The 18,193-nt window shown below is 35.9% G+C and overlaps 1 protein-coding gene across 3 annotated transcripts in view; it reads left to right on the top strand.

Moving 5' to 3' along the window:
• The window catches only part of ARIH1 (ariadne RBR E3 ubiquitin protein ligase 1), a 188,376-nt gene that overhangs the window by 90,833 nt on the left and 79,350 nt on the right, over nucleotides 1-18,193 (top strand). For 2 of the 3 annotated variants that reach the window (XM_014849715.3, XM_014849716.3), the window contains 5 exons: nucleotides 1,007-1,113; nucleotides 3,542-3,584; nucleotides 4,084-4,155; nucleotides 7,323-7,453; nucleotides 10,932-10,989. In XM_014849715.3, coding sequence (XP_014705201.3) covers nucleotides 1,007-1,113; nucleotides 3,542-3,584; nucleotides 4,084-4,155; nucleotides 7,323-7,453; nucleotides 10,932-10,989 — 411 coding nt within the window. Of the gene's footprint in view, nucleotides 1-1,006; nucleotides 1,114-3,541; nucleotides 3,585-4,083; nucleotides 4,156-7,322; nucleotides 7,454-10,931; nucleotides 10,990-15,656; nucleotides 15,918-17,265; nucleotides 17,379-18,193 lie in introns of all 3 variants that reach the window. The other variant, XM_014849718.3, reaches the window with a different exon arrangement.

Here is an 18,193-nt window from a genome sequence, read left to right as displayed (position 1 = left end):
GAACTTAACCACTCAGCCACAGGTCCAGCCCCCAGGGTTATTTGTTTTTATCAAATGTCTCTCTTTCATCAGAACAGAGGTCAGCAAACTATGGCGTGCCTGTTTTTGTAAATAAAGATTTATTTGAACATGCCCATTTGTTCTATGAGTGCTTTTGTGCAACAGTGGCAGAGTTGAGTAGCTGCTAGAGAGGCTGTTATGGCCCACTAAGCCAAAAATCTTTACTCTCTGGCTCTTTGCAGAAGTTTGCCAGACCCTGTGTAAGAGCATCAGGTTAACATGGCATTTTAGTTCTAGAAAGTAATTTTTATTTTTATTAGAGATGAAACTGAAGATCGGATCTTTTGGAAAACAGTATGTTTCAGGAATAGCATATTTTTTGAAATGGTCAATAAACTTGAATTCTGGTGCAGAGTATTACTTGAGCCATGTTTTGTTCCATCATAAAAATACTTCGAAAGTTATTTTGAACTTCTTCAAAGGTTTTGAAGAATCTAAAATGCAATCTTTACTGTGATTTAGGAGCTTGTTTTGGTTCTTAGCAGAGGTTTTTGTGGTCAAAGGGAGAAATTACATGTATATCCTTTAGCTTGTTTCAAACTATTCTGGAGCATGTAAACACTTTCCCTGAGTTAGGAACATATCTTATTTTCTTGTATCTTTGAAAATTGACTTAAAATAAACCATAAATAAATTGATGATTATTAGTGATCACATAATGGGTAATTATTTTGAAGTTTCTCGGTGGGATTTTGAAGCCAGAACAAGAGGTGGTTCATATAGTCTATGAAACCAAGTCTTCAAGGGATCTATAATCTTGAAAAAACGGTACATCCAAAAGCATTTCTATAAGTATTGGTGGCAGGTTTTTATGTGCTTGTGTCACCACCTGCCCTTTGCCCCTTGATCTAGGGAAGCAATGTAAATAACTGCTTGGTATGCTAGGAAATCTTGCATCATGACTTAATTTGCTGTTATTTTTTATTTTTTTTAACTTGTGTTTCAGTGCAATCGACTGTTAAAGTGGTGTCCTGCCCCCGATTGCCACCATGTTGTTAAAGTCCAATATCCTGATGCTAAACCTGTTCGCTGCAAGTGTGGGCGCCAGTTTTGGTAAGCAAGTGATTTCCTAAATTAGAATAATGTTCATAGCTTTTCTTTATTCTTAGTAGTAAAATAGTAGAAAAAATTTTTACCTCAGGTGGGGAGATGGGTGATATTGATTTAAAATAGCATATATTTCTTTTTCAAAGATTTTATTTTTCCTTTTTCTCCCCAAAGCCCCCCCAGTACATAGTTGTGTATTTTTAGTTGTGGTTCCTTCTTCTTGTGGCACGTGGGATGCTGCCTCAGCATGGCTTGATGAGTGGTGTCGTGTCCACGCCCAGGATTTGAACTGGTGAAACCCTGGGCCACTGAAGCAGAGCGCATGAACTTAACCACTCGGCCACAGGGCCGGCCCCCAAAAATAGTGTATATTTCTTTTAAATAAGAATTAGATTAAAATGTTGCTTCTTAAATAATTTTTCCTCTTTCCTTGTTGCTCTAACTTTTGGATATATTTTCTTATGAGAAGAAAAGTGCAGCTATAGTCACTTTTTCTTTTGTGCTCCACTAGAATTTATATGGGAGCAACCTTACAGATATGAGACAAGAAGAATTTAGTTCTCTCATTTCTGATTAACTGCTTAATTTGTCAAATTATGTTTGGTTCCTTTGTTGGCTCTTGCTCTGTTTTCAAGTTATCTCTTAGGAAATAATAAACACAGTTAACATTTTTTTAAAAATTTCCCAGGGCTGGCCCTGTGGCCAAGTGGTTAAGTTCGCACACTCTGCTTCGGTGGCCCAGGCTTTTGCTGGTTTGGATCCTGGGTGCAGACATGGCACTGCTCATCAGGCCATGCTGAGGTAGCATCCCACATAGCATATAACCAGAGGCACTCTCACAACTAGAATATACAACTATGTGCTGGGGGACTTTGGGGAGAAGGAAAAAAAAAAAGATTGGCAACAGTTGTTAGCTCAGGTGCCAATCTTAAAAAAAAAAATTCACTTAAAAAAAATTTCCTTTGCTCTGAAAGTTTTATCTTACTCCTAGAAGGAAAATGTGCAAATAAATTTGGAAAGATAAAACCTGGTTGATTAGGTGTGCTTTTTAACTAAGGGTTTTTTTCTGGCTTCTCTGGTCCCAGCTTTCTTGGTAAACCTGGGTTCTGGAGTTCTGTAGCAGACTTTGAATTCTAGATTTGCCTTAACAGGAATTTCCAGGATTATATATTAGAACGTTAAAATGGTCTTCCATTCCTTTGTGGATGTCTTAGGAATAAGAGGCCAGTCAAGTGAAGGGGCCCTTGAGCTAGCAAATAGATATTTTATTGGTATTCCGTACCATTCTTTTTTTCTCCGAACAGGTAGAATTAGACTTACACATCATTAATACTAGATATTTCCCAAAAGAGCAGATAAACTCAGAGATTAAATATGTGTAAAATACATACTATTTTGGTGAAAGTTAAATATGTATTGTTTCAGTTTACCCTGTAGACAGGGGCTGGAGTCTGATTCCATACCAACTTTCAAATATACTTTTTGTATGAACTATTTTGAATACAAACTAAAGTATAGAGAATAACAGCAATGAATATTTACGTAGCTACAACCCAGCTTAATCAAAATCAGGATTTTGTTTGTTCTTATTAAGAAATAAAACATGACAGAGACATTTGAAGCCTCTTGGTTCCCGTCTTCATCCCATTCCCCATCTTCTGTTCTAGAAGTAACCATTATCCTGACTTGATTAGCTAATTAATCAGCCATCCCATGGTTATATTTTCATAAGCATTTGTGTGTTTTCTTAATTTATACTTTTTAAACAAATGTTGTATATACCAGGTGCCTGGGAAACAGAAAGGCGTTAGCAGTTAATATATTCTTAGAGAATATTTAGTCACGCTCTTTAATACCTTGTTTGATACAATCATGCAAAGATGTGTTTGCTTCCTGCATATTGCTTACTGTATTAGTACTAAATTATATAATTACCCTACAAAGTCAGACTTTCACTCTTCATTTGAGGTGTTAAGTAAAAGATTTAATATATGCTGATGAAGCATTGGTTGAAATTTAAGTTCAAATTAGTGAAAATGATTTCAGTTTGGTTTCAATTAGAGAATGATTGCAGCAAGCAACTATACGTATTAAAAACTGTCAGAAAAATACAGATCTGGCTCAATTGATTTTTTTGTCTTAACAGTTTGGTAGCTGTTTAGATAGTTATTTACTATGAAATTGTCATCATAGCATGTCTTCATACTTATAGTCATTCTTCATTTCTCACACACACACCCAATACATGCTGATCCTAATACTAAATTCTAAATAATTTACTGTAGAATAAAGTAGACGTGGTTCCTGCCTTTGTATTTGCCACACTAGAAACCGGTGAATGTACTGAGGAACTATAAAGCATGAAATGGTTTGTTTGTTTACTTACTTACAGTAGGTAGGACTTAATTCTTTTAACTCTTGTCTTGCTTAACAGCTTTAACTGTGGAGAAAATTGGCATGATCCTGTTAAATGTAAGGTGAGTTCGTCTGGCATTTTCATTTTTAAATAATGTAGTAGAGCACTTCTAAGACTTGATGACTGAAAACCATACCCCACAATTTTGTTATTTATCCATTGGGAGATAGATTTGATTTTGCACAGGATCATTGCAAGTATTCAGAGAGCATTCCTTAGGAATAAGTCAGCTCCTGATTATTAGGACACGGATGGTTATGGTACCTCCTTTGGCAGGCTTTGTAATAGCTAAGGGGAAAGACACACCTTGGACCTGGGCTTCCCTTCAAGCTGTAGGTTTCCCACTCAGGTTTAGCCAAAGAAAGCCCTCCTTTGATTGATTTTGTGTTACTGGATATGAGAATTACTGGATTTCCCTGGTTTAAAAGGAAGTAAATCCAATGCTAATCTTGTCCTTTGGCTTTTACATTTAAGCTTTACTCTATTTAAATGTTGAAGTAATTTGCTGTCCTTTTTCTTAAGTTTTTTGTTGTACCCTAACAGTTGTTGTTTTCAAACAGTGGTTGAAGAAGTGGATTAAAAAGTGTGATGATGACAGTGAAACCTCTAATTGGATTGCAGCCAACACAAAGGTTGGTATTTTCCCTCAGTAGACTCTTCGTAATGAAACTGATAAGGATAGATGCATCAGCATTAAGTTTACCTAGTTAAGGCTCGTTTTACCTTTTTCTCAATTAAGGCTTTTTTCCCCCAAAATGATTGCTTATTAATAAATTTCCTTTATTTTCATTTTGAGTTTATTTTGTTGAGTATTACACTGCAGTATGCATAGTACTCTGCTTTAGAAGTTTTCTTCTGTTGGAGAAAAGCATTAATTTCCTATAGAAGAAAAAGCTGTTAGTTTTTCTACCCTGTGGTTTGATAATGCCTTTTCAGATTGTTCTTGGCTGTTTTTTAATATACAGATGTATTGTAGGGTTTACTCTACCTATCTTGGTTTTATTAGGCTAATTTACATTTCTGTCTTTAAAAATCTCCAGGGTTTTAAGGAGTCATTCTTTAGAGCAGTATTTAAGTAACTGAGTAACTATTTTTATGTAACGAACTGGGCTTAACAAGTTTAACATGTTAAACTTCTAAAATATGATTTGTTAAGAGACTTGACTCCTGAGAAATAGAAGTTTTAGGGTAATATGGGTATCTCTTGGTTTTGGGAGGTTTTTTTTTGATGATACTAGTTTCAAAATTCAGTCTCTTTATGACTGTGAACCACTTCTTTAACTCTAGGTGTCTTACAAATACAGTAATCTTGAGCACCTTTCTTTTCTGTCACTAAGTAATAAGCAAGCATTTGAATCCTGACTGTGTAACTCAGCCAGTCTCTTAATAGAAAATTATATAAATATCCAATCTTTATTTAATTCCATCTTATATCCTATTCATATAGGAAGTGACTTGGTTGATGAATGATGGGGTAATTCATGGGCTGTTCATTTTTAGTATTGTCTTTTACATGTGAAGATGATGCTCCAAATAATACTGAGTTGTTTGACCAGTGTTAGTTATAGCTTTGCACTGTTCCATTGATGACTCAGTCAGAGGATGATGACAAAAATAAGGAGTTCTTAAACAATGAAGGCCAACACACAATTTTATGCCTTAGTACCCTGCTCTACCCAAAAAGATTAAAACATAATGAAACAGTGAGTTCTGTCACATAGAACAAATGCCCACATCTTTGAGGAATGTTATGATTGAAATGAATATTTTTGTGCTCTCTAAAATCATCAAGATAAACATAACTCATGTCACTCAAGAAACCTTACTGTAATGTCAGGAAGTGATTACTTTTGTTATTTAAAAAAATTTCCTGGCCAAGCATTCCTTGTTGAAAATTGAAGATTTCCCCACCAGGTGTGTTCATGTAAGTCCCACAATCCTTAAATATGCTCTGTAAAACTACAGTTTAGGATAGGGCAGTTCTATTTTCACTAAGTAGTTTGATTTAAACTGTAGCCCTCTTTCTGCACCCAGAGAAATCCCCCTGCACTCTAAAACCCCAAGGTGTTTAAAATAGGGAGCATAGACTTGACGTGTTTGAATTTGCTTAGAATTATTAAGGTAGATTATTAAGGAAGAATGGCAATTTGTGGTAACAAATTTATCTACTTGGTAGTTTTGAGATGAAACTGAAGAATTTTTTTCTTGAGAGGTTTCAGAAGCTTTATGAATGTTATTAGCTCCTTTAACAGTTTTGCAGATTGTCACTGGTATCTTACTATATTGAGAGCTTAATACTGTTTGGTTAATTATAACCAAGAAATGTAGAATGAAACAGATATTTTAGGTCTAGAATTTGCTTCTTTGGGGAAAAAAAGTAAAATTTCTTATGTGAGTGATTTAAAAAATTTGATATAAGATTTATAATTAAAATTGCCTTATTGAGCTGTTTAAAATTACCATAGTTTATGGGCAGTGTAGTCTGTTTCGCAATGATCAAATTGTACAAATAAGATGATGGGTGATTCGTGGGAGTTACATCAAACACAAATACAGCAAAAATACAAGCTTTACACCTTATTTATAGTTTCCTTAAAAATAATGAGTTTGGGGGGCTGGCACCGTGGCCGAGTGGTTAAGTTTGCGCCCTCCGCTGCAGGCGGCCCAGTGTTTCGTTGGTTCGAATCCTGGGCGCGGACATGGCACTGCTCATCAAGCCACACTGAGGCAGCGTCCCACATGCCACAACTAGAAGGACCCACAACGAAGAATATACAACTATGTACCAGGGGGCTTTGGGGAGAAAAAGGAAAGAATAAAATCTTTAAAAAAAATAATAATGAGTTTGGTTTTCTAGATTTTTTGAAAGACAAAAACGGTAGTCCTGCAAGGTAATAACTTTGGCTTGCTAGCAACCAAGAAAATGCTAGACTTGGGAAAAAAATATGATCCATGTAGCACAGTTGTAAATGGACTGCAATGAGAAGAATTTAAAATGAGAATATTTAGCGGAAGAAAGTTGAGAAATCCAGTAATCACAAAAAGAATTTACCAGTCCTGCTTGTTTGACTCTTAAGGCCAAATCGCTTGGATTTGAATCCTTACTGTACCATTTGCTACCTGTGTGACCTTGGACTAGTTTCTTTGTTATTTTTCTCTCCCTTAGTTTATTCATCTGACAAGTGGAAATAGGAATAGCACCAGTATAAGGATTATGAGTTAATGCATATAAAACACTGAAAACAGTGTGTGGGATACAGGAAGTACTCAATAATTATTTCTTAGAGAGTATATTATATTTACATGAATAAAATGTCTTACCTCCCATGAAACTATTATTAGTACATGTACTTAAGTATTTTTATCCCCCAACCCCACTAAAACAAATTCTTGAATTGTTGTACATCTTAAAAGCCAATTATAATGATAACAGCTCTTTTTTTAAAAAATTTTTAATTTATTTTTTTATTGAGGTTATGATATTTTACAACCTTGTGAAATTTCAGTTGTACATTATTATTTGTCAGTCATATTATAGGTGCACCACTTCACCCTTTGTGCCCATCCCCCACTCCCTTTCCCCTGGTAACCACTAATCTATTCTCTTTGTCCATGTGAATTACAGCTCATTTTTAATAGTAGTTATTAAGTGTTTGACACTGTTCCAAGTGCTCTGCATGTATTAATCACAGTAAATGTGGTATTCAAAAATAAACCAAATCTAGAACTTGCTTTTCCTCAGTGGTAGTCATACAACCTAGTGTAGCATTGACACCAACTTTATAGTTTCTCTTCATAGGAATGTCCCAAATGCCATGTCACAATTGAAAAGGATGGCGGTTGTAATCACATGGTCTGTCGTAACCAGAACTGTAAAGCAGAGTTTTGCTGGGTGTGCCTTGGCCCTTGGGAACCACATGGATCTGCCTGGTAGGTTGGGGAAGTGAAGGGAAGATTATGTTCACATGAGTAAGTATGTGATATATGCTGTGTATTGAGAATAAGTTTTCTATCTCATGGAAATCACCATCTAACTTGGGAGCTAGATAAATGGATAACAGTGTGTGATCAGTGTTAGAATTATATGCAAGATATCCAGAGATAGGGATTAATTAGGCATATTTCACAGTGGAGGTAACAGTTGAGATGAACTTTGAGGACTAAAAGTGGTAGGAAAAACATTCAGGGCAAAAGGAGTAGCGTGAACACAAAGGGAGAGTGATATGAGAGTACATGACTTATTCAGAGAAGAGTTGCATTGTCTAGTGTCTCTCTAGGCAATAGTTGAAAACTAGAGACTGTTGGCAAAACCCAACATGCAGTTGTGTTTTACTTACCCTGCACACAATTAGCCAAAAAAATTGTCTCAAACTTTAAGAATCAGAAAATTGCCCAACGCAATCCAGATTTTTAGCTTCTTTTTGAAGAATAGAAACTTCATTTTCTGCACTTCTGCTTGGCAGGAATCACCTGGAATTGATTAGTAGCCCTTTAAATGGGGCCTTTACTTTCCAGTTTGATATGTTTCCCTAAGACTGGAAGCTTAATGGCATTTGCATGTATCCTAATGATACCAGTCACATTTAGCAGAGTTTTATACCTTTGTTACATGCATATTTCTTACCAATTTGGGAAAATGCAAATTAGGAGGAGGATGCCTTGAGTTTTGGGAAAAACAGGAGCTAGCACATCTCCTGGTAAAGTGAAAATATTTCTGAGTGTTATAATAAACAAATGGTGCCTTTCACTAATTTGTGTTACCTGCTTGTCAGCTATTGGCATTTGAGTTTGTGGCCCTTCATAAGTTGTGGGGAATAGGAAAAGAGAAAGTAGACTGAGACTTAAAGTAGTTTTGACATTATCAGCAGGATTTTAAATGGAGAGTGACATGATTAGATCTATAATTTAGGTGAGAAGGCTCTGTATTATGTGCTTTACATACATCATCTCATAATTGTGGTTGCTTTGTAGATAGTGGAAGGGAGGGGAAGAAATTGTAGGTTCAAGACAAGATGAGGAGGATGTGAACTTAAGACACTGTCAAGTCTTCCTTTTTAGTTTCATTGGAACTTCCATTAGTTTCATTAGTTAGAAGAATAGTAAGAGTGATTACTTGTCTGAACCAGGTAAAAATTAATTGGTTAAGTGGAAGTAGAGAAAGTGATTTTGGCAGTGTCACAGCCAAGGAAGGGTGTTTGGGGTTTAGCCACACAGGTACTCTAGATTTTGAGAAGGCAAACTGGAGGATTAGTGTGTTACCAGAAACTAAATTCACTCTAATGTGTTTAAATAAGCCTAGTGAAGGTAAGAGGGGATGGGGAAGAAGAGTTATTAAAGACATTTTTTTTGTGTAAGGAAATCTCTGATCACAACTCAGTGTTGCTTGTGTCTTGCATTTACCCATGGCTAACACTGCAAATGAATCATGGTATGCTTCTTGTTTAAATCTGAAAATGCCTCAGAACCTTCAAAATAGGATACCAGGTAGCACCATCAGTCATCTGAGTTAGAGATATAGATGAATCCTGTTGCTTTCCTGGGCCTTAAAATCCTTCATAATGTTGGCAGAGTAAAGCCCGGAATGAGTTGAGGCTTAAATATCTAAAAAATATCAAAAAGAAAAGTTTTAAGGATATATCAGATAGGAAGAAGTAGTGTTAGTAGTTGACAGGAAGAGAGCAAGGAGAGGTGATCTTTGAGCTAAGTGGAGTAGAGTAATTATTGGTAAGAGAGGATTATAGCCCAACCTAGAGGGAAGTTAATAAGTCTCCTGACCTAGGTCAATTGTGGTCTGGGTTACTTTAAAAACTTTAAGATGAGATCAGTGAGCCATTGTTGGTTATTTCTGAGTAATTATGTAAAATAGCTACCAAAGACTGGAAGCAGACAAAATGTAATCTCAGATTTCCAAAATTTGTGGTGGATTTCACAAACTACTTATGAACCTCATAACTTAATTTTTCTCTTACGTGAAATCCCATAATCAAATGGTATTATTAGCATGATGGATTAGGGAGCATTTTGTAGATCTCAGCGAGGTATTTCAATATGGACTGAGAAGTTTGTGGTCTAGGCTGTGAATACACACAGGGATATTTGGGATTAATTGAATGACCATTTCTTGGAGTACAGATAATAGGTTTATGTCTTCCTAATGGAATCCTGTAAAGGTTTGCTAAAAGGTTTTGTCCTCATCTTTTTTTATTTACGGAAACTGTATACTGCTTTTCTGGTCAGTTTTATTGATGACTTTCTTGAACTAATGTGAGAATCTTGCATTCATTTTGGAGTAACATCAAAGAGGGATGTTGAATACATAGCCATTAAAATCCTGAAGAACTTAAGCTGGAACAGTGGATCCAGTTTAACAAGATGTAAATTAAATTCAAAATTCTTCCTTTAGTTCTAAAAATATTACTGTTTAAAGATTCTGAAGACATGGCAACAGCATGTGAACAATATACTCACTAGTTAAGAGCATGAGCCTCATATGACAGTTATAAGTTTAATTCCCAGCTCTGAAACTTTAGTTATGTGACCTTAAGTATGTTGCTTGTCTTCTCAAAACGTAGTTCTTCATCTGCTCAATGAGGATAATAATAATACATATTTCATAAGGTGATTGAGGGGATTAAATGTGAAAGTACCTTTAAAGTCCTTAGTAAATGCGTGGTGTGTAGTAAGCACTCAGTAAATACCAGCTGCTCCCATAATGTAGGCTCCCATAAAAGATGTAGAGTAATCGGGATAAGGGAAGTGCCAGTCCTAATCATCTCCATTCTGAGCTGACTTCTGGGGGGCAGGTTTCCCTCTCTCCTCATTTAGTATATCTTTCAGTTTTCAGTGACTCTTATTGTAGTAGCATGTAAAGCACATAGCACAGCATCTATTACATAGTAGCCCATCAGCATTGGTTCTCTTTGGTTTATAAAAGAGAAATAAGAAAGTGATTTACTCTGGAAAAATTGGGAATATTTGGCCTAAATTACAGACAGCCTAAGATATGAGATGATCTCATTCTTCAAAAATTGAGTTAGAAGTTCAAACTACAGTCAGAAATGGAAGTTCTAGAATGACAGTGTTTTCTAATGATTATAGGTGAGCTGATTTGGAATGGACTACTTCAGGAGACCAGGAATTCCCTCTTAGTAGATAGAGAACTGATACACTCTCTTAGAGAGGATTCAAGCACTAGGTGTGGATTAGACTCAGCAACACTTTGAGTTCCTTTCAGTCTGGTAATTCTGTCGTTGTAATGGTAGAACCCTGGGTGTTTTAACACCTCAGTGTATCTTTGTAAAGGAGAATATTGATTTTAGAAAATCTCTGAATCCAGGCTGATATTCTGTGATTTGATCCCGTTTCATTGATTTATGCGCTTTATGGAATCCTCTTAATTTACTTTAAGGTACAACTGTAACCGCTATAATGAGGATGATGCAAAGGCAGCAAGAGACGCACAGGAGGTAAGTATATTTATTTTCGGGTAACAGTTGAACAGGAATAAGCTAGCAGAAGTTTTCAATTCTGAAAAATTTGTGGAAAGACACTTCAGTAAATACTGGGTACCCGTGTACATTTAGAAGGAGAACCTTATCCGAAATGCATATCAGGAGCATTCCTGTTTATGGATTTGTTTGCTTTCTTTTGATTAATCTAGTCGTGTAGAAATTTCAGGTTTCAGTAGTCTTGGTGTCCAGATTTTCCCTCCCAGCAAGGAGACTAGAGAACAGTATTTGTTAAATAGCTCTGCTGCTATTTGTGTGCAGTCTCACTTATTTTTAATTCTTTATTATTATTTTTTAAACTTCATTGTTCATCAAGAAGCTCTAATGGTTATAGGTGAGCTGATTTGGAATGGACTCCCTCAGGAGACGGGGAATTCCTGGTTACTGGATAGGAAACTACCCCACTATTATAATAGAAGGGATTCAAACACTAGGTGTAGATAAGATTCAACACCTTGAGTTTCTTTCAGCCTCCTGATTCTATCATAATTGTAGAATCCTGGAATTTCATTATTCCTTAAATTCATCCATTCCATATCAAAATTCCCTATTTGTTCCCAAAATATTCCTTTCAAATGAGTTTCCTTACTAGGATGCAATTCAAAACATCTGTGTTTTATTGTTTCACTTTTTTAAACATTCCTTTAAATTTTATTGCTAATTAAAAATACCATAAATACAAAAGAATATCTATAATCTAGTCTGTCATACTGTTAGAAGTGAAAGTTCTGTCTCACTTTTTTTAAAAGACTGGGAAACTGTATTTTGTATTATATAATTGATGAGTGGTGGTGTTTCACAGACTTTCTTTTAAAAGGAAAAAAATCCCTACAAATTCCAATATAGATTTATATTACATTCATTGTAATATTACTTAAATATGTTTAAACTTAAAACCAGCTGTAACTCTTATGCTCTTATACAATTATACAACCAAACCAAGAGTACTACAAAACCACTGAAACTGGGGCTGACCCTGTGGCCAAGTGGTTAAGTTTGCACACTCCACTTTGCTGGCCCGGGGTTTGCCGGTTCAGATCCTGGGTGCAGACCTACACACCACTCATCAGGTCATGCTGTGGCAGGTGACCCACATAGAAGAACAAGAATGACTTACAACTAGGATATACAGCTATGTATTGGGGCTTCGGGGAGAAAAAATAAAAAACAGTGAAACTCAAGTAAAATTATTTGACAGTTAAGTTTGCTGAAGTTACTGTTGATAGACTGCTGTGTGGCTGGGTTTTTAAAAATTAGTGTTACTATACTACTTAGTGCCATGTGATAATTTGTTCTCCCATCAGTTTTCTTTCTCTCATCTATTGCAAACCTTCATTCCTACAGTGCATCATGATTTGATTTGATCAGAGCTTAGTATTGATGTATTCTATCACTTTTTTTCTCATCAGCCTGATACAGTTAAAGTAATACTGCTTGATGCCAATTTTAGCCATTTCACAAATGTAAGACCTGAAATAAAACTTTAGTTCTCAGTTATAAGTTCGTTCGGATGATCTTGAGTATTTGTGTTTTCTTTAGGTTATCATGAGATCTTTAAATATTTCAAAATTCCATGGTCTTTTTAGACCAGATTATTTAGCACCCCTATCCTACTCCATTTAGTATCCTCAGACTCCAATTTGAGATACAGTGCCCCATGTAATTTTGATATAAGTTGTACAATGACAGTCATGCTTTTCCAGCCTACCATTTGGACTTGATTCTACTGTTGCATTTTTTATTTAGCTCAGTTTATCATTGCATCTTCTTCTGTTGTCTTTTTGAAATCTTAGTCTTTCTTTTCCTTAAGGCTTTCTGCTTCTAAGTAATCACGTTTATCTTAAATCCTATTGAAGAGAACATAAATTTTCCTAAAATTTTCTTCTAATTTTGAAAATAGTTTTTTTGAGTTCATAGAGAAATGTTCTTTTTCTCTTATGCAACATTATATTTTTCCTAATTATCATGGTATGCTTTTAGTTTTTACTTACGCTGAATGAAGAGTAATCTAGCTGAATCTAGCCAGATACAGTATTTGCCAAGAGAGAAAGTATGTGGGTTATCTTGGCCTCATCTAGTCTTCCTTTGGGTGCTGGTGGATCCTTTTCTGAGATCTACAGGGAGGGTGGATTATTGCGCACAGCTTCTAAGCCAGTTTCTAATGTCTACATTCTAGACGCTAGAATGCTTTGTTTTTCTGGTTCACATCTGTTGGACTAAACTAGAATCCTTTGATCCCCTGGGTGTACAAGGAAAGGTTTCATATGAATGTCTTTATTTGTTTATTTAGTGGGAGCCATGCCTCCCAGAATGGAGCACACCATTGCATGCCTCTCTGGCCTCTTCTTTCCTCCCTTCCGTGTCTTCCATACTCTGGCCTAGTGTTTATTGGGAGTTGTAGCCTTAAAAAGTACTGGAAGATTGGCGCACAGTCCAGACAGAACATGAATGATACTTTGAGTGCCATCTACTTGTGTTGTAGAAAATTATTGACTTAATATAGTATGCCACAGTGCTGACACTGGTGGGCATTTGAATTTTCTTATCTTCTAGACGAAGACTCAGGACATGTTTTCTGTCAAGGGCCAGATAGTAAATCTTTTCAGCTTTGTAGACTATATGGTCTGCTCTTGTGCTGTTCACCTAGCCATAGACTTAAGTGAGTGGGCATGACAGTGTTCCAAATTATTAACTTTATTTATAAAAACAGGCAGCAGCTGGATTTGGCTCACAGGCTGGAGTTTGCCTACCCCTCCCTGTTCTAAGCAGTTAGGTTTGTTGTTCTGGTTTTTTCCCCCCCAAAGTGTATTCAGGCGACTGATTGCATTTCTCAGTCCAGATTCTAGCATTTGATGAAAAAGTTGGTCTTATTTGCAGTGGTGGTATGGGTTTGCTATCATGTTGAATTTTAGAGGATTTTAGTGAGAAGCTGTTTCAGAATTGTTGGTCACATTAACTCATGTCCTCTAACATCATATTTTAATATGGTACTTTAGGTTTTCCATTTCATCTTGGGAATTTGACAGGCTTGAAAATATTAGTGCTTTTTGGGGCAATGAAATGCCAAGCAGATTATTTTCCACATACATGTTTAGATAGAATTGGCATAACTTTTAGATTATTAATATATATCATCTATTGATGATTAGATATAATTGTCATTGTATTTATAATTAGCATAGTTTTCCAGCATGTAAGCACTGATTTGATACCTAACTCTTGAAATAATATGGCTTGTGTAGGTTTTTTGAGATGTTTTAATGTTGTATGATACTGGATCATTTGATTGGCTAATTGTGTGGTTTAGAGTTAGTATTTCTAAGCAAGAGACCAACCGTAGGGCCTAGAAGTCTCCGTGCTGTTTATAGGCTTTAAGGCATGAGGTGGAGAAGAAGGGGGTGATAGTAAAAGAAAAGAAATATGTATGTGTGGTAAAGAACTCTTTCATAGTGGTTGCATTTAATAAGCATTTATTAATCATTTTCTGTATATTTAGTACTAGAGATAACAAGATTACTTTTTTAAAAGTATATCTCCTCTAGAGATTTACAGTGTAATTGGCGAGACCTATGTGCATTATTTTTGCATGTAATAAATCATAGAAAAAACTCTAGGCTAGATAGCATATTGTTTCTTTGGTAATTCTTCATATGTCTTTATAATACTCTTTTATATAACTGCAATACCATTATTATGTTTGTGTATATATATTTATTATATATTATAGCATATTATATATATTATTTTATAATTATACTATATACATTTATATTTTTAAAGCAATACTTTGTTAATATCATCAACTATCCAGTGTTCAAATGTCCCCATTTATCTCATAAATTTTCTTTTATAGTTGGTTCAAATCAGGATCCACACAGGTCCACAAATTGGATTTGATTGATATCTCTTGAGTCTCCTCTAATTTATAGGTCCGTCCTTCCTTTTTTTCCCCCCCTTGCCATTTATTTGTTGAGGAAACTAAGCCATTTTGTCCTGTAGTTTTCCATATTGTGGGTTTTGCTGATTGCAACTCCCTGGTGTCATTTACTCAATTAATAGGTTCTTGTTTCTCTGTGTGTCCTGAAACTGGTGGTTAATTCTAGATACTTGAATTCAGCCTCAATTTTGGGGGAGATGGGGTGGAAAGGATACAGAACTGGTGGTACTGTATAGTTTTTATTGCATTAAATTAGGAGTTATATGATGTCTGGTTGCCTCTCTGTTGTCTGCTTTAAAATATTGATGCTTCTTGCTTGTTGTACATCTTATTGCATACTACAGAACAGTGCTATCCAGTAGAACTTTCTGTAATGATGGAAATATTCTTTATCACCACCGTCCAATTTTGTAGCCACTGACCACCCACATATGGCTATTGAGCACTGAGGGACTGAATTTTTAATTTTAATTTAAATAGCCACATGTCGCTAATGGTTGCTGTATTAGAAAGTATAGCTATTGGACATTCAAAGCAGTGTTAAATAACAAAGTAGCAATAGATACCTGTTTGTTCCTGATTTTAGTCTAAATTCCTATAGTGTTTCATGAGTAAATATATCAGCTTTTGTGTATGTATAATACATTTGCTATAATTGCATGACCTTAATTTTTCGTTAATGGGACAGCGATCTAGGGCAGCCCTGCAGAGGTACCTGTTCTACTGTAATCGCTATATGAACCACATGCAGAGTCTACGATTTGAGCACAAACTATATGCTCAGGTGAAACAGAAAATGGAGGAGATGCAACAGCACAACATGTCCTGGATTGAGGTGCAGTTCCTGAAGAAAGCAGTTGATGTCCTCTGCCAGTGTCGTGCCACACTCATGTACACTTATGTCTTCGCTTTCTACCTCAAAAAGAATAACCAGTCCATTATCTTTGAGGTAGGCATAGTTACTGAATGTGGAGAAGAAAACCTACCTTGTGTCATTCATAGATAAGATATATAGAGTTTTAAAGGTTCCTATCTGCTCAGAATATGTGGATTAAAAGTGTAGTATTTATTACGAAGATAAAAGAAATTTAGGTTTCTTGTCCTAAACTACATTCAAATTGATGTGGTTTAGCCAGCTAGTGATTAAGTATGCAGACTCTGGAATCAGCCCTGAATTTGAATCTTGACTTTATCACTTTTTAGCTCTGATGACTTGGAGCAAATTACTTAACCTTGTCTATATCTCTGTTTTAAAATGGGGATAATAATTTCTAGGATGTTATGAGATTTAAGGGAGACTATCCATGTATATTGTTTATATAGCACCTGGTACTTCATAAGTTCTGAATAAAAGCCTTTATTCAGGCCAAACTAATATATGGTTATTAGAAGTTAATATGGTGGTTAGCTTTGGTGGAGAAGTAAAGTAATGACTAAAGGCTAAAGGAGGCTTTTAGCAGTAAAGGTTTTTCAAATAGAGATGCTCATTTAAAATTGATGCATGGAACATTGATGTCCATAGATGACTAGACCATAATACTGACTAGCAGATGGGAATTTAGATAGGTAAATGCACAGAAGTAGCCACAGTAGTAAAGGATAACAAAATTTTAATCTTCCATACAGTGTTCTCTTAGAAGAAGTATGTGCAGCCAGATGTAAGCAAGAATGAGTTTCTGTTTTTTCCTCAAGTTTTCCTTTGAGTTTTAGCAAATAGCAGTTCTCAGAAGTAGAAGATTCCAAAAGACTTTTTCTTAAGTCCTTTCAAATTGTCCTTGATATTCTTCCAGAGGTAATGGGTAAATCTTGAGTTCTTTTAACATTTAAAAAATTGTCTTGGAAAAAGAGAGTGTGACTTGTGCAGGTGAAAGCAATAAAGAGCTTTACAGGTGCAGTTAACCCTCCTGTAAAAATTATGGAATCAGGGGCCAGCCCTGTGCCTGAGTGGTTAGGTTCGCACGCTCCACTTCAGCAGCTCAGGGTTTCATGGTTTTGGATCCTGGGTGTGGACATGGCGCCTCTCGTTAGGCCATGCTGAGGCGGTGTCCCACATGGCTTACCCGGAGGCACTCATAACTACAGTATACAACTACGTATGGGGGGATTTGGGGAGAAAAAGCAGGAAAAAAGGAAGAGCGGCAACAGTGGTTAGCTCAGGTGCCAATCTTTAAAAAAAAAAAAGAAATTATGGACTCAGTGTTGAAATCAGTCAGTAGGCAAGGAAGCAACTAAAATAGTTTATCTTTTAGCTTTCTTCTGAATCCAAAATTTACTGTGTATTCTTCCTCCTCTTGCAGAATAACCAAGCAGATCTAGAGAATGCCACAGAGGTGCTTTCGGGCTACCTCGAACGAGATATTTCCCAAGATTCTCTGCAGGATATAAAACAGAAAGTACAAGATAAGTACAGGTGAGAATTTTTTTAGTAGTTGTTGAGCAAAAGTTTCTGCCAATGGTGGTCTGGTATACCTTAGTGGTGAAGTTAGGTGATAGTGAAACTTGGGTTTAGCATATGCAGAAACTGAGCAGCTTCCATATTTCTCACAGATTGCTTCTGTCCTTAAGGCAACAAATTGCAGATAGTAGTTCTAGTCAAGCATAGCGGACAGATCAGCATTTATCCCGAAGGCTGATTCTGCTTCTTCCTTTCAGCTTTATCTTCTTAGTTGCTACCCTGCAAGGAAGAGCGAGCCTAAAAAGGGCAAGTGGCCATTAGGATGAGAGGTGAGATTAGGGTGCTGGTCCTAGCGTGGGGATCCTATGAATTAGGGCTATTGACAAGTGAGCTACCCAAACCTAAAGAGTTTTTATTAGATTTGTTTTTTCTAAGGAGAGATGTACTTTGTCCTAGGAGTAGATGATATGCTACTTCAAGATATGCTACCTCTTAAGCTAAAGATGCAAAATGTTTGTTTTTTCAACATGGAGCCCTTTCTCCCAAAGTTATTTCCTGGCAAATACTGATATCTTTTTAATAGTAGTAGAAACCTTTGAGAATTTGGAAGACTTGGAAATTTAGTCCTAAGTAATATTTTCACTTCTCTTAGCCAACTGTAACTACTACATTGTGTTTATAGTACTTTCACAGTCAACAAAGATTTTACAAATGTGAAGAAATAATGCTTGAAGTTACTTCTTCCTGAAACTATTTATTTATCTGTAGAATGACAGGATTGAATCAGATGATTTCTAAGGCCCTTAGGTATTTCTAACATTTTATTGCTC

The sequence above is a fragment of the Equus asinus genome, chromosome 2, assembly GCF_041296235.1.
Source record: "Equus asinus isolate D_3611 breed Donkey chromosome 2, EquAss-T2T_v2, whole genome shotgun sequence".
NCBI classification, from domain to species: Eukaryota; Metazoa; Chordata; class Mammalia; order Perissodactyla; family Equidae; genus Equus; species Equus asinus.
The sequence above is the reverse complement of the archived record's forward strand: the minus strand, read 5'-3'. Positions and strand labels throughout refer to the sequence as shown.